The sequence below is a fragment of the Lactuca saligna genome, chromosome 9 (genome assembly GCF_052625555.1).
Source record: "Lactuca saligna cultivar CGN05327 chromosome 9, ASM5262555v1, whole genome shotgun sequence".
NCBI classification, from domain to species: Eukaryota; Viridiplantae; Streptophyta; class Magnoliopsida; order Asterales; family Asteraceae; genus Lactuca; species Lactuca saligna.
In genome coordinates this window covers 176,370,716-176,385,363 of record NC_136425.1, presented here as the reverse complement: position 1 = coordinate 176,385,363, position 14,648 = coordinate 176,370,716, and the positions used below count along the sequence as shown (strand labels likewise).

Sequence of the window (14,648 nt, the reverse complement as noted above, 5' to 3'; positions counted from 1 at the left end):
AAAAACACATTATAATCATATTCTAATACAATGTTTTAGAGTTACTAATTCTTATAATCTCAATTTTATAAGAATTCAATAACATTCTTGAAAATCTCCATTCGACGACTATTGATGCCTCCCGTGAAGCAGCCGATAGCCGCAAGGAAGAAGGAGGGTGGCAGGGTGGTGGAGTCGTCTGATTTTGGCACTAGTGATGGATTAATGTGATGCCTCCCGTGAAGCAAGCCGAGTCCTTGATTTTTTTTTTCTTTGTAGGTAAAAAAGAACTATCCTTTGATAAAAGAGAGATTAGGTCAATATATTTATTTTGTTTCCTTAGATGTAGGGATTTAATTAAATAATTTCATTGATTGAAAATGCAAAAACCCAAAAATACCTTATTCAATTAATAAATTATTTAATTTTTGCTAATTGTAATTGGTCAATTCATCCACACAATAGTTGTATAGAACATTTGAACATATCTCTATAAAATATTCCATAAACATGAAGATAATTTGTTAATTATTTTTTTGAAAATGCTTAATGATCGGAGAGTGTTGATAATAGTAAAATTTTGTTAAATAAAATTGGTTAAATATGACACGACAAAAAAAAAAAAAAATCATGAAATACCAATCACTATGAATGATCTAACCACATATTATATGTTTTACTGCTTTATAAAGGATGTTGATATATCTACCAGGTCACTCATATAAATTGTCAGATACTATTCTACTCACAAAAGAATATACAAAGCAATTTTTTATTATTATTGGGGGGGGGGGGGGGGGGGACTCATATGATTTCCCTTTATAAATTATAGCAATTTACTATACACTACAGTTTTTAAGAGAATATTTATTATAAAGGCTGTTGTAATTTTCTTTTACCTATTTATACTATTATATTTTCAGGGTTTTTTTAGTAAGAGATTATGTTAGTTTCAAGTTTGATGAAAATTATGAAAGGTCATGGCACATGTCTTATATAGGGCAAAGACTTTTTCTAAGACTAATTGAGATGATAAAGATGAAAAAGACACTCAAGTCTTTTGAACAGACAAGATACCGAGAGAGCCAGTCTATCTCCCACCCTGTTAGGAAACAACTATATAGACAGACAAAAGAGCTATTAAAAAACCATGCTAAAGATTAAGTTGCAATAATTCTACAACTAGAAGGAGGATAACTCTAATAAGAAGTTTTAAAATATAGACAGTGTTTTATTAAGCCTAAGATGCTGCAGAAACAGATACGTATTCATCATCATCATTATCATCATCATCATCATCATGGTTGTCATCAGTCGAATCAGAGGTTTCCACCTGTTGACGTGGACCCACAATTGCTCTTCTCTCTTGTGTTGCAACGGGTTGACTGCTACCATTGATCAACTGCTTCACTGATTAAAAACTCTACTATAAGTATAATACAATTTTAATTAAAAATGACAAGTTCAATTTCTGAAAAGTAACAAGAAAATATACTTTTACATTAATCTTATTTGGGTATTTGATGAGTTTTTATCATGTTCATATACCTGACATCAGAAACTTCATCATAATTGTCTTCATAAACTGAAATTCACCTTGGTGAGCACTGACGAATTTACCCTGAAATTCTTCCCTTGTTAACTTTTTACTAGACATTTATCAGATTATTAACTTTAATGTCTTTTAAACAACTACAATATAAAGTATAAACAGTTGATTATGCAACAAAAAAAACAAGTGTGAAGAGGTTTACAGCTTCATTGTAGAACAACCCCACAATTTGATCAAGCTTAGCTTGATGCCTTAATAATAAAGGACGCAAATGATTCATATATAATTGCTTAGCCCCCTGTAGAATTGTAAAGTAATCAGCATCAAAACTAAAAGAGTCATAATGGAATTAGAATCAGAGATTGGGATTATTAAATTTACAATAATCATAAAAAGGTTGCTTACATTGGTGGTGGGAAGCTGAAGCCATGCAAGAAATGCAAGCTTCATGTGATAGTAAAGTGGAAACCTGAAAAAGTAAACAAGGAGTTCATTGGTGGAAACTTGAGAATGCTAATTGTTCTACCAAAAGAAAAAAAAAGTTTTCTGTTTGAAGATAATAAATACCAGGATATGAATCTGTCTGCAAATATCTCTCCAACACTAAAAGACCCATAAACTGCAAAATTTATATATATACATGTAAATAGAAACAGTTCATCAAATTAAAATTAATGTGTATGAATATAGCATTCACTAATTACCTGCCCAATATAAAAGCCACTTGTGTTGCTCATTTGGATCTTTCGCCTCTATTGCTTTGAATGTGGAGTAAACTGGTAACGCAACCCCCACTGTGCAGCTGCACAAACAATAAGCATACATTAATTTTATCATTCAGATATTAATTAAACAAATAGATTAGTTTATAATCAATGAATGATCATTTCAAAGCTTATTGATTACCATGCTGTTCGGATTACAATATTGGAATTAAGGGGGACAAGAAGCAATCTCAAACCAGCCTGCATTAGTAACACAAATCCTAATTCAGTTCAGATCAAAGGTGAAGAACAGATAAGTTTCATAACAAAAAGCACTTGAAAGTGCATTATAGTGTAAATTCGATTTTGGAGCTCAAATTAGAGTTAAAAAAGTTAATTGATTAGTCAGATTATGTAAAACCATTTTTCCGATGAACTGATAAAGAAGATCCTGATACAATAAAATTTAAAAAAAAAAAAAAAAAAAATCTACACAAATCATTTACCCTTTCATCTCCGAAGATAACACTCGACAAATTCAACAAAAATCATCGGCTAAACGAACCTGTTAGTGTAACTAATTGTAAAATTGGTTCCAAAGAGATACTTAACCACACAGGAAACCTTCTCAACTCTCAAGCCACTTAACTATTCAATATCTATATTTCCAGTATACGAAAAACAGATAACAGAACGTAATAAAATCAAGCTCGATCATTGAGAAAATGCTTGAATTTACTATAACAAGTCAACAACAAAAGAAAAACCCTAACAAATTAGAGATGGAGTTTGATTACCTCAGTCGGGATATTTGATCCGAGGAACGCCATTAGATCAGGAGAGAGGTTCTGTGATTGAATTGAGTTGACTATACAATGATGATAATGATCGAATGATTCTGTTACGTAACAGAAAACAAATACGATGAACAAATTAAGCGAAGAGTCCGCTCGGCTTTGAAGAACATATTTACATCCCGGTCCATAAGTTTTATCAGTTTGACATGGAGGTCCCTTGTAGCTTGTATTATTAATTTACCGGTGAAATACAAATAATATGTTACGGATGAATCTCCCTAACTAATAAACAAAACCGGTTTGCCACGTGTCATAACAAAAAATCGTTTTCCTCCCAATGTAAAATCTCAATTATAGCCATGCTTGGTATCACGTATCATTAGAATCAGAAGTTAAATTAAATTAAATATGGAATTTGACAATCTGAATATGGCAATATGACAATTTCAATGTGCAATTCCGATTATGGATGGAAATCGAATGGACTATTGAATCAATTTTCGTTATATGCCCGATTAAATGCATCTTTTTATGGTATTAAGATCAATCGTATCAATTTTCATTATTATATCGATTTGATCTTATTATGTTCAATATATAATTGAAACATAGGAATAACAATCATTCTTTACTGCATCGTGTTCCAGCAATCAAGTCTCATTCTTCAATCGGCAACTTCAATAATTCTGTAAGTTTCTTACTCTTAATTCTGGTTCTCATTGTGTATATATAAGCCCATGATTCTCGATGGCTGTGTTAATTGCAAAAATACGATCATAACAACGATAAAAACTTACGTTATGTTCATCTATCGGTCCCTTTTCTCAATATTGAAGGTACGCCTGCGATTGGTAAACAGTTTACGCTCTGTTTTTTGTTTTTTCTGAACTTGATATGCTTGAATCAATTTTCGTTATATGCTCGGTTAAGGACATTAAGGACAGTAATCTGAATATGGCAGCAGGCATTAAGGACAGTAATCTGAATATGGCAATATGACAATATGAATGTGGAATTCCGATTATGGATGGTCGGTTTCATATGCTTGAATATCTGTTTTTTGTCAAATCCCTATTTGAATTTGATTATTAGGTCGGTTTGATCTTATTATGTTCCTGCTATCTCACTTGGTTTATCAAACTTAAAGATTTGGTATGTCAGTCTATATTTATCTCAACAGTTTTATTAACAATATATATGCAATAAAATTCGAAAAAAAATACATATAAAGGCATTACCTGTTGCAGGGGTATATAGTTTTTGTTAGCATGTTTATTTCAGATTTTGATTTCTTTGTATGAATGTTTGTTGTGACTGCTTACCTCTTGCAATAAGTAAGAATTTATAAGTAAGTTCAATGGACGAAAATGCCCTCTCTAATTAGCTATTTGTTATTAATTTATTAAGATTAAGATTAAGAATTTATGTTCCTACTATCTAAATCAGTTTCTCAAATTTAAAGATTTGTTATGCGACTGTATATTAATCTCAACACTTTTATTAACAATATATATGCAATAAAATTTGAAAAAAATACATATAAAGGCATTGTACTTTTATTTTTCATGTTATAAGTAAGTCCAATGGATGAAAATGCCCTCGCCAATTATATAGGGGTATATATTTTCAGTTTTCTTTGTTTTACTTTTATTTAGCATGTTTCTAAAAGAAACTGTTTTCTTTGTAAGAATGTATATTGGTGGTTTTACCCCTTCTTTGTTTCAATTCTTTGTTTTAGTTTTAATTACCGGTTTTACCCCTACTTTGTTTCACTTATCATTATTATTTTTAATTATGAATGTTGTATAGGGGTATATAGTTTCTGTTAGCATGTTTCTTTCAGATTTTGTTTTCTTTGTATGAATGCTTGAATATAACCATATTGTATTATTCAGTTTGTTCTTATATTATTAGTACTCCATGCACATAATTGTAATTTTTGTGTACTTTTCTGTTATAGTGACAATGGCAGAAAGAAAGATCACTTTCATTAGAGACTTGGACAATATGAAGGATGATTACACACTAAAAGTGTTTATCATCCGGCTGTGGAGATCGATTTCAGATGGCAACCCCACTATTGTCAGATCGATGATACTCATGGATGAAATGGTAAAATCTACTATTCCAATAGCATTATTCAAAACCATTTTTTTCTTTATTTGATCATTCCAATAATATTATTCAAACTCAATCATGGTCGAATAACATCTTCAATGTTGACCAATTTATATTTATTAAAATTTCCCTTTTTAACATTATATAATATTCTTACCCTATGTCAATAGTGTACAAAAATCCGAGCAAGTATGTATCCAAGAGATTTTCAAAGGTTTGAGTCCAAACTGAAAGAAGATCAAGTTGTTTACATCCGGTCCCCCACTATCGCTCCTAACAAATACACTTTTAAACTAAGTGATGTAACCTCCAAGTTAAATTTGCATGGAAGAACAACTGTTAACGAGTGTCTACACTTTCAATCCAACACAACATATGGCTTTTATTTTGTTTCTTTTGAAACAATTATCTCTGCAACAGCTACCTCTAATAAATCAATTGGTAATTTCCCTCCTTATTGATTGTATATTATCTTTAATTCTTTAATTTTACATCATTTTGACATTTTGTATTATCATTTTGTAGATATTATTGGTGAAGTTGTTTCATTGGGAAAGCTTGATTCCCGTGATGTCAGCAAATCTCTACATAGGCTGCCTTTACAAATCAGAAACTTAGAGTAACCAAAACTTTTTTTATATTATATCTTATATCTTATATATTACATTCATTACTTTACAACTTTCATGTAGAATTTTAGTATTATATATTCATTTAACCATTATAATTTTTGCAGAGGTTTGCAGGTTAACGTTACATTGTTTGGAGATATTGCATACCAGTTAATTTCTTATCTTGAAGCTCATAAACAAGTTGGTCGTGTGATTGTCCTTTTGCAATTTGCAAGAATTAATGTCTATAACGATAAATTTTTTTATACAAATCAACCTTATTTTAGTCTTTTATACTACTCATTCTATTGACTATTTTATTTTGTTTCATCAGCAACACCTTCTGTTAACAGTTATTATGAACAAACACGGATGTTCATAAATGCTAATCTTCCCGAAATTGTTACCTTCACAGATAGGTAACAAAACATTTTAATAATTCATCGTTTTTTTGTTTCTGTTTAATAATTTTATAATTTTATGTTTAAACTCCTAAATTAAAAACAGCTTGGTTGGATTACGAGGACTTCAAAACCCTTCTTCTTCTTTGACTGTTGAAAGCTCTAAATCATATTCGGAATCTGATGACTTTTTGAATAATTACAAAGTTAAAAATGTTGTCGATTTGATAGAACCACAAGAGGTATGTGAATATTTTATCTGTATTGATGTGATATTGTTTTCTATTTAACAAATAATATAATTGTATTGTTTTTTATGATCCTTTTGATATTTTTTTTTGGTCGGCCAATATATCATTGTCGGGACCATTTATGGTATTCGTCAAGATATTGATTGGTATTATGGTGCGTGTACAAACTGTGGAAAGAAAGTTGAAACAGAAGATGTGTTCAACGGTCCAGATAGTGGTGATGCAAGTGTGGTTTTAAAATGCAATGGTGATAATTGTAAAAATAAGAAGATCTCTTCTGTTCCAAGGTTTTTTTTACATTTAAGAAAATATCAAATGAACAACTTAACTACATTATTAACCATTAAACATATTTAATGTTTATTTATGTGGGAATTTTTTATAGGTATAAAATACATATTCGTGTGCAAGATGATTCTGGAACAATCACTCTAACTCTCTTTGATAGAGATGCTTATAGACTCGTCAAAAAACACGCACGTGATCTTATAGAGAAAATCAAACAGGTATAACATAATTATAATTTTTGTTTTCTTAATTGTTGTTATTTGTTGTATTTTCTTTATATTAATGTGCTTTTAAACATAAATATATTATATAACACATTTATTCCAGGTTGGGGATAATCCAAGATTGTATCCTTATGACCTCAAATGTCTAGAGCATAAAAAGATGGCTTTTAAGGTAGATGTTAATAGTTTTAACGTATCCAATAACTACAATCGGTTTGGGATACTTGGATATACGGTTGATAGTAACGTTATCGATGCTTTGGAAAAAAAGTTAGTTGTCGAGGTATTTATATATTATTTTTATTTCTTTTTTTAATATTACTTTTTATGATCCATATTTTTCTTTAATGATCTTCACTAATAAATTGTAAATCTATATTGATTGAGAGCTATGTCCCACAAATTATATAAATATTTATTTTTCTGAATCGGGCAGGTAGTCTTGCAAATGCTGATGATACAAAAACCGCATCTCATGAAGTATCTCACGAAACAAAGTCCTTAAAGGTTATATTATAAATCTACATTATTTAATTTTATATAATCTATTTTAAAAATTACTTTTTGTTAATATCTCGCTCTCCCTATCTAATAAACAAAACCTTTTGTACAGGTGTCCTTTCAAAAATTCAGATTTCAACCCATGTTAAATTCCAGTTTTACCCCTTCTTGATTTCACGTAGCATTAGATATGGAATATCAATATCAATATGGAAATATATGGAAATATGGAAATTTTGAATTTTGAAAATGGAATATATGGATGAATATCGAATGTAATATGGAATCCATATAAGGCTCTGTCTTTCTTTCAATTTTTACATCTCATAACAATTGTACTTCTCCTCCGGCGCCACCTTCCTACTATGCCACTCTCCTCCAACGCCTATCTGATTTCCGTATGGATCTTCATTTCTTGATGACATCTCCAAACGGTAGTTTTTTTCCCCCTTTGTGAATCCGTTGTTCTCCTTGAAATTGAAATCGCGTATCTCTAAATATGAAATTGATATCTACAGCCAAATCACAGCCATCACTTAATCCAATGGTGAATTAACTACAAAGCATCCCTTCTTCCGACGACGACTCTGGTTATATGTTTGAAATATTTACTTCTATATGTCCATTAATGCCATAATTGCAACTGTTACTTAATCCAACGTTTTGATATATCAATATTAATTCCAATTAAATGGTTGTTTTTATGAGTGTAGGAAAAGTCACATAAGTGGAGATAATGTTAATTCAATGGCATGGGATCAGGTTTTGAAGGCTCACTATATGCGATTCATGTATTATGCTTCTAGGGCAAAATGGTCTTTTGGGTGTTGCTTTTTCTAATGCTTCTGGTTTGCAGTTTGTAGTTGATCAAATGAGTATATTAGGATTTATGAGTGCCAAATAGAGTTTGCTGTAGTCAAACACATGTAATAGTTGAATCCAGATGCATAATTTTGACAGCCCAACATTTATATACGAGGCTATTATTCTAATCTTTTCGATAAGATAAACTCTTTCTTTATAAATTATGGAATCTTACTCTTATGGCATCCTACATCGATATGTGCCTCTCTCTCTCTCTCTTTCTATTGATCCACTGTAAACAAATCTGGCCAGATTTATAAAGAGGATACTCTTAACTTACAATACTTGTGTTAGGAATGTTTGTTGTAAGTTATCTACTCTTACCTCTCCATCTTTCATTTCATTTTCTATAGATTTATCTAAATATTTGTGTTTTTATTTCTATTTTTGATATGTTTTAGAAGATCCCCTATTATGGAGGTGGATTGTTTTTAAGTTTGTTTATTCTGATGGACCTTCTGCAAAGGATGTGTCTTTTTTGTTTACAAATCTTTCCTTTTGTGAACTTATTTGTGGGGTTTTGATGAATTTGCAGTAAATTGATAGGAATTTTGTTACATGAGATGCAGATGATGAAGGCCTGATTTGGATTGAAGTTATTTTTGTTTGTTTTTGAACAATTTAGTTCTTTTGTTTTATGCTGGTACAAACTGAGTATTTGTTTTAAAGATGAAATGAAATAGGTAGCTATTTTTATATATTTATGATTCTTTGGATTTATTTTGAACGGTTTTTTGGATTTATTTTGAACGATTTAAATTTTTCCCTGTGTAGCACACAGATTTTATAATAAATAGTTGTGCTAAAACAAAAACATAGTTTTTATTTCTAAACCCAAAACTCTAATTACACATTCCAGAACTATTCTTCAAAATAAAAACATGCTTAAACTTAAATGATATATATTATAGGATCAAATGGCATAATAATGAAAATGAAATACAATTTAGCTTTTTTACCTATGAATTTCTATAACATCGTTTACTTTTAAATAATAAAATAAAATATTTACTTAAAAAAGATCAACTAGGTGTGACTTGTGAGTTGTAAGATACTATTTGTTATTTTTATATTTTTTTTTATTTTTGTGTAATCTTATTTTTGTACTTTTTAACTAATTTTCATATTAACTATCTAAAAAAAACTATTAAGTTAATAATTATTATTTTTCTATAAGTACTTATATAAAATTTTATTTTATTTGAGAAATAGTATAATATACGAATTTTAAATTTTCATCTAAAACAAAAATTTATGACATGGTTTACACATAATCCAAACATAAAAATAATAGAGTTGTCATATAAGTATAGCATTCTACTTTTCTTTTTCGTATTATAAGTATATTTGCTCTATGAAAAAGATGTATCAAATATGAATAAATTCAATAAAATGGAATATTTTATGGGTATGAAATCAGTGCACGCATTCTTGGGATATGTCTGTTTGAGGTAATGTATGAAACGAAAATTATAATGAAGCTGTGAGACGAGATATGTCTGTTTATTTAATGTGTAACAGTAGTAAACAATGCATCAGATGTCAATTGTGCCCTTTGTCAATCCTTTTGTTCAGCTTTACAATTTCCATTCTTTAAATTCCAGTAAAAGTGTTTATTGATTATATCCTTTGTTGAGCTGAATAACAGTTTTTACTTTAGATTCACAACTTATGGATCCGGATCATTGATATGGATCCGGATCATTCACTACTTAATCATATCTTCCCGTTTCTTAAGTACTACAAAGTACAAAACAAAAAAGGACAAAAAAATTATATATGAAAAGGACGAAAATGCCCTCGCCATCTGATTCAATGTGATGTAATAAATCCAGCCTAAAAGAATAAAAATGTTTTTACAGTTAAATAACATACCAATAAGATGTAATGCCATGAATCTCTGCAATCTCTTAGGCTTTTTGATACAGTTGTACATGTTTAAAACACATACCACTATTTCAGGTATTATGAGTCGAAATTACTTAAAATAAATCAGTATTCTGCAAATAATCAGTATTCTACAAATGTAAAATTCCGTTTTTACCCTTTATTTGTTTCATGCTAAAATCGAAATGGAATATGGAAATTTGTAATTGAATATTGAATCCAATATGTAATTCATATAACGCCCTGTTTTGTTTCAGGTTTTATCTTTGCTACCAGTTGTACACATTAACTAAAATTAATTACATACCCGATTAAGAGCATCTTATTATTTGCGTTTCTTATTTGTTACGATGTTAATGTCTAACAGTTTGGATAGACCAGAGTTTGTTTGGGAAAATACATGGCAATACTTGTCGGATGGTATTCTTTACAACCAACAGCATAGATTAAAGTCTCCAGGCATTATAATTTTCTATCATTATTTTTAAAAACGGATATTATATATTTCAATTTGCACGGTATAAATTTTTTTATTACCATTAAACTGTTTAATATTATATTCTTTTTGACATATTGTTCATTTTTTACAGATTTATCACTCAATGAGGATTAACTCATAAACCTGACTTTGTTTGAGATCAAACAGATTTTACTTCGTAACAACATCAGTTTTAAAACTAATAAACAAATGCCTTACCCTGATTCTGATACAGTTTCTTCTTCAGCAAATCGCCTCATCATGGAGGAGCTAGAGTATGACATACCGCTTTTAAAGAAAGAGTTTGATAGTATGTTTCATGCATTAACAAACGAGCAACGCAATATTTTTATTGATATCATGACTACAATCAATGATAATAAAGGAGGTGTGTTTTTTGTGTATGGAAATGGTGGAACAGGCAAAACCTTTCTTTGGAAGACATTATCTGCAGCAATTAGTTGTAATGGTGATATAGTTTTAAATGTTGCTTCAAGTGGTATTGCATCGTTATTATTGTCTGGAGGTAACACACTCTCGGTTTATAATTCTGTTGAATCTTACGGAGTATTTTGTTTGTAAGATACCGCCTTATAGTGAACTCGACAGATTAGTAAGAAAAAGCTCACTGATTATCTGGCATGAAGCACCTATGGTCCACAAGCATGCATTTGAAGCTTTAGATCGAGCTCTGAAATATGTGTGTAAGTTTGATAAGTCTACCAACTCAAATATTCCATTTAGAGGGAAAGCGATTGTTTTTGGAGGAGACTTCAGACAGATTCTACCTGTTGTTCAAGGAGGTAGTAGATAAAATATCGTTAATGCTTCTTTAAGTTCTTCATATATATGGCAACAATGCAAAGTCCATAGATTAACAAAAAACATGAGACTAACCATTGGAAGGGATCCATCTGATATTCGAAAAATACATCATTTTGCAAACTGGCTTTTGGATATAGGAGAAGGAAAAGTTGGTGGTTGGAATGATAGTGAACGATTATTGATGTTCCAGATAATATTCTCATTAATGATCCACATGATCCTATAGGTTCATTAATTGAGTTTGTATATCCTTCAATCTTGGAAAAATTCAACGTTACGAGTTATTTTCAAGAAAGAGCTATACTAGCTCCAAAAAATGAAGTTGTACAACAAATCAATGATCGTTTGTTAGCATTGTTTCCCGGAGACGAAGTAGAAGATTTAAGTTCAGATACTCTTTGCCAATCAGAGTTTGTTCATGATCAGTTTGATCCCAATTTATACTCCCCAAATATTTTAGATGGTTTTCAAGTATGAGGTTTGCCAAATCACAAGTTAATTCTTAAAGTCGGTGTTACAGTTATGTTACTATGAAACATTGATCAGAAAAATAGATTATGTAACGGCACTAGACTACAAGTGAAATCTCTGGGCAAACATGTTATTGAAGCAATTATCATATCTAAAACTAATATTGGAAAGCAAACATTTATTCCAAGAATGTCTTTAAGTCCACCTGAAAAAAAAAATCATTCAAATTTCAAAGAAGACAATTTCCATTGGTTGTATGTTTTGCAATGACAATTAATAAAAGTCAGGGGCAATCATTATCAAAGGTTCGTTTGTATCTCAAGGATCCGATTTTTTCACATTGACAGTTGTATGTTGCTTTATTTAGAGTTCAAAGTAGAGAATGATTGAAATTGTTAATTTTAGATAAAGATGGTAGACTTACAAACAAAACTTCAAATGTTGTGTATAAGGAAGTTTTTAGGAATTTATAAATGTTTCGTACCCATTAACTTCAAACAATTGTGTTTTTTTCTTTTTTTATTACATTATTTTAATTTTAATATTTTATTATTTATAAAGCATTGTAATCCATAATATTGAATTTGTTTTAATATTTGATTTTCAGACTTTAATAGATGCCACATGATGTTTCTTGATTGCTCCCTCAAATCAAAAAATAATGATTTGCCGTCACACTTCATAAAGCATTCACATATTGAAAGATGCATTTTAGTTATCTTCATATTTACCTTTCGATGGATTGATTGCATTTCTCTTTAACATATATTCAAATTTATATACTTTTTTACAAATTTATATTAATATTAATTTTAAATAATCAATACAAATAATGCTAAACAAACTTAACTCTTATTAATAATATAAATTTGTTATTAAACTTTTTACCCGTGGTTTCCACGGATTGTAACCTAGTACAAATTTTATGTTACCGATGGGATAGTTATCTTATAATTCAATCCGACACAATTTTTTTTATAAAAAATCAATTTCTCTCTTCTTCGTCTGTATAATCCAATTCAATTCAATCCAACATACCCATTAGTGATCCAACCAAATTCAATTTCATATTAAAAAATTATATAAATACTGATATAATTTTATAAAGAAAAATTATATATATATTTAAGTATGTTTTATTTAACTTTTTATTATAAATTAATTATAGTTTTTAATAAAACTAGTTTTACTTATAAAAAGTTATTTATCTCCACCAATAATTGGAGGACACCTTGGTTTATTTTAAAAGGAGTCAATTTTTGGTAATCTTGGTTTGTGTGGATAGCCTAGTTCACCCTAAAGTGTTTTTTTTTTTTTTTTTTTTTTTTACTTTTGATTGGTGAGCTATGCATCTTATGTGTAAGTGTCCTTTTATGTATTTAGTTAGAGAATGAAATCTACTTGGGTTCAGGTGAAAAATGATTTCAATTTAAGGTAAATGTCACTGTAACCCTACCAAGTTTCATCTTTGGTTTAAATGGTCCCTTTTGTTTTGTTTTGTTTTGTTTTTTTGGCATTTAAGGGGTACGAAATATAGTTTTAACGGATAAAATGGTCTATTGACCTGCTTTAAGAGGTTTCGAGTCCAAGTCATCTAATGAGTTAACTCTGAGTCAACTCGTCACACACGTCACCGAGTTGAGTTGAATCATTTGCTTGGCCCCTAAGGGTCACTGTGGACCCGGTATTTATAAAAGGGATGGTTTAATAAATCAAACCCTAAAACTTTATACCCATTTTCGGCCAAATTACTGATAAGAACGAGACAATCCCTTTCACCAGATTCACGAGATGGCTACCCCACCACCGTCACCATATTCGATTTCGTTAAATACTCGAGACCGAATCAACTTCAATGACATAGACACAATATTATGCGATTGTGGGGAGAGAATGACAGAAACACAGGTGGAGATGGATCGCATTAAGGAGGAAATAGGATGTGATTTTGTGATATCAAGGGTCTAAATGCTTGTTGTGCAGCGCAAATTAGACCGTAACGATAAGAAGATTCAAGCTATAACTGTTGTGATGGGGAACTCGTGGTGCTGGCATTTGGTTTTCTCGTGGAGAAAATTCACACTCTAATTTAACAGTGAGTCCGGTGGTGTTTGTTCTTGATGTGTTTATCTTAGGTGATCTGTGCTTTTTGTGTTAATGTGAAATGTTGTCTATTAGGGTTTATGTGAATTGTTGTCTACTACCTGAAATTGTTTTTTGGTGTAATCATTTTGAAGTGGATGATGAACTCCTGTCTAAGCTGGCATTTTGTATAAATGACTATGTAACCATGTTTAATGTAATGGAAATGATGACCTTTGTTAACTAAGCTATATATTAGTTTAACATTTAAATAAACATTTTTAATAACACTAACCCTAGTATAGTCTTGTTAGTTACTGAGGAACTTGGGGGTATTTTCGTCCTTTTACATTGTAGTCTCAAATATATACCACTCAGATAGATCCATTACCATTTTAACATTGTTTTTGCTTGCTTGTCCTTCCTTCATTGGAAATTGAAGGTATAAAGATGACAAGAACCATGAAATCAGTGGAATGTTCTTGTGGGTATGATGTTATAATACGAACCTCAACCACTCGGAGCAACCCAGGACGACCCTTTTATACTTGCCCCAAAAAGGTAAAAAGTGATTGCAACTTTCCTTCAACTGTAGCCCTAGATTAGGAAAGGGTT

The 14,648-nt window shown here is 30.3% G+C and overlaps 2 protein-coding genes and 1 long non-coding RNA gene across 3 annotated transcripts; 2 read left to right on the top strand and 1 right to left on the bottom strand.

The window, feature by feature from the left end:
* Window positions 1-988: 988 nt before the first annotated feature.
* HVA22K (HVA22-like protein K) lies at window positions 989-3,178 on the bottom strand. The gene is made up of 8 exons (XM_078972516.1): window positions 3,033-3,178; window positions 2,438-2,496; window positions 2,236-2,333; window positions 2,099-2,150; window positions 1,937-2,000; window positions 1,734-1,829; window positions 1,528-1,600; window positions 989-1,389 (listed from the first exon to the last, which is right to left on the bottom strand). Exons 1-8 carry the CDS (start codon window positions 3,063-3,065, stop codon window positions 1,220-1,222), a joined length of 645 nt encoding a protein of 214 aa, XP_078828642.1. The 5' UTR covers window positions 3,066-3,178; the 3' UTR covers window positions 989-1,219.
* A 1,819-nt stretch (window positions 3,179-4,997) lies between these two features.
* On the top strand, window positions 4,998-7,430 carry LOC145016962 (uncharacterized). The gene is made up of 10 exons (XM_078975102.1): window positions 4,998-5,144; window positions 5,321-5,591; window positions 5,676-5,769; window positions 5,887-5,966; window positions 6,096-6,180; window positions 6,269-6,404; window positions 6,591-6,700; window positions 6,799-6,919; window positions 7,029-7,208; window positions 7,362-7,430. The coding sequence occupies exons 1-10, from the start codon at window positions 4,998-5,000 to the stop codon at window positions 7,428-7,430; spliced, it is 1,293 nt and encodes a 430-aa protein (XP_078831228.1).
* A 230-nt stretch (window positions 7,431-7,660) lies between these two features.
* Window positions 7,661-8,432, top strand: LOC145018613 (uncharacterized). Its single transcript, XR_013667093.1, has 3 exons — window positions 7,661-7,860; window positions 7,945-8,016; window positions 8,140-8,432. It is a non-coding gene; the product is annotated as an uncharacterized LOC145018613 (long non-coding RNA).
* The last annotated feature ends 6,216 nt before the right edge of the window (window positions 8,433-14,648 follow it).

Excerpts from the sequence above, each read along its gene's own strand:
- HVA22K (XM_078972516.1), bottom strand. The coding sequence starts at position 3,065 with ATGGCGTTCCTCGGATCAAATATCCCGACTGAG. Across the intron at positions 2,151-2,235 it reads GTGGCTTTTATATTGGGCAG|TTTATGGGTCTTTTAGTGTT; the intron begins GTAATTAGTGAA and ends TAAATTTTGCAG. Across the intron at positions 2,001-2,098 it reads GCAGACAGATTCATATCCTG|GTTTCCACTTTACTATCACA; the intron begins GTATTTATTATC and ends TTACTTTTTCAG.
- LOC145016962 (XM_078975102.1), top strand. The coding sequence starts at position 4,998 with ATGGCAGAAAGAAAGATCACTTTCATTAGAGACTTGGACAATATGAAG. Across the intron at positions 5,770-5,886 it reads TTACAAATCAGAAACTTAGA|AGGTTTGCAGGTTAACGTTA; the intron begins GTAACCAAAACT and ends TAATTTTTGCAG. Across the intron at positions 6,920-7,028 it reads TTATAGAGAAAATCAAACAG|GTTGGGGATAATCCAAGATT; the intron begins GTATAACATAAT and ends CATTTATTCCAG.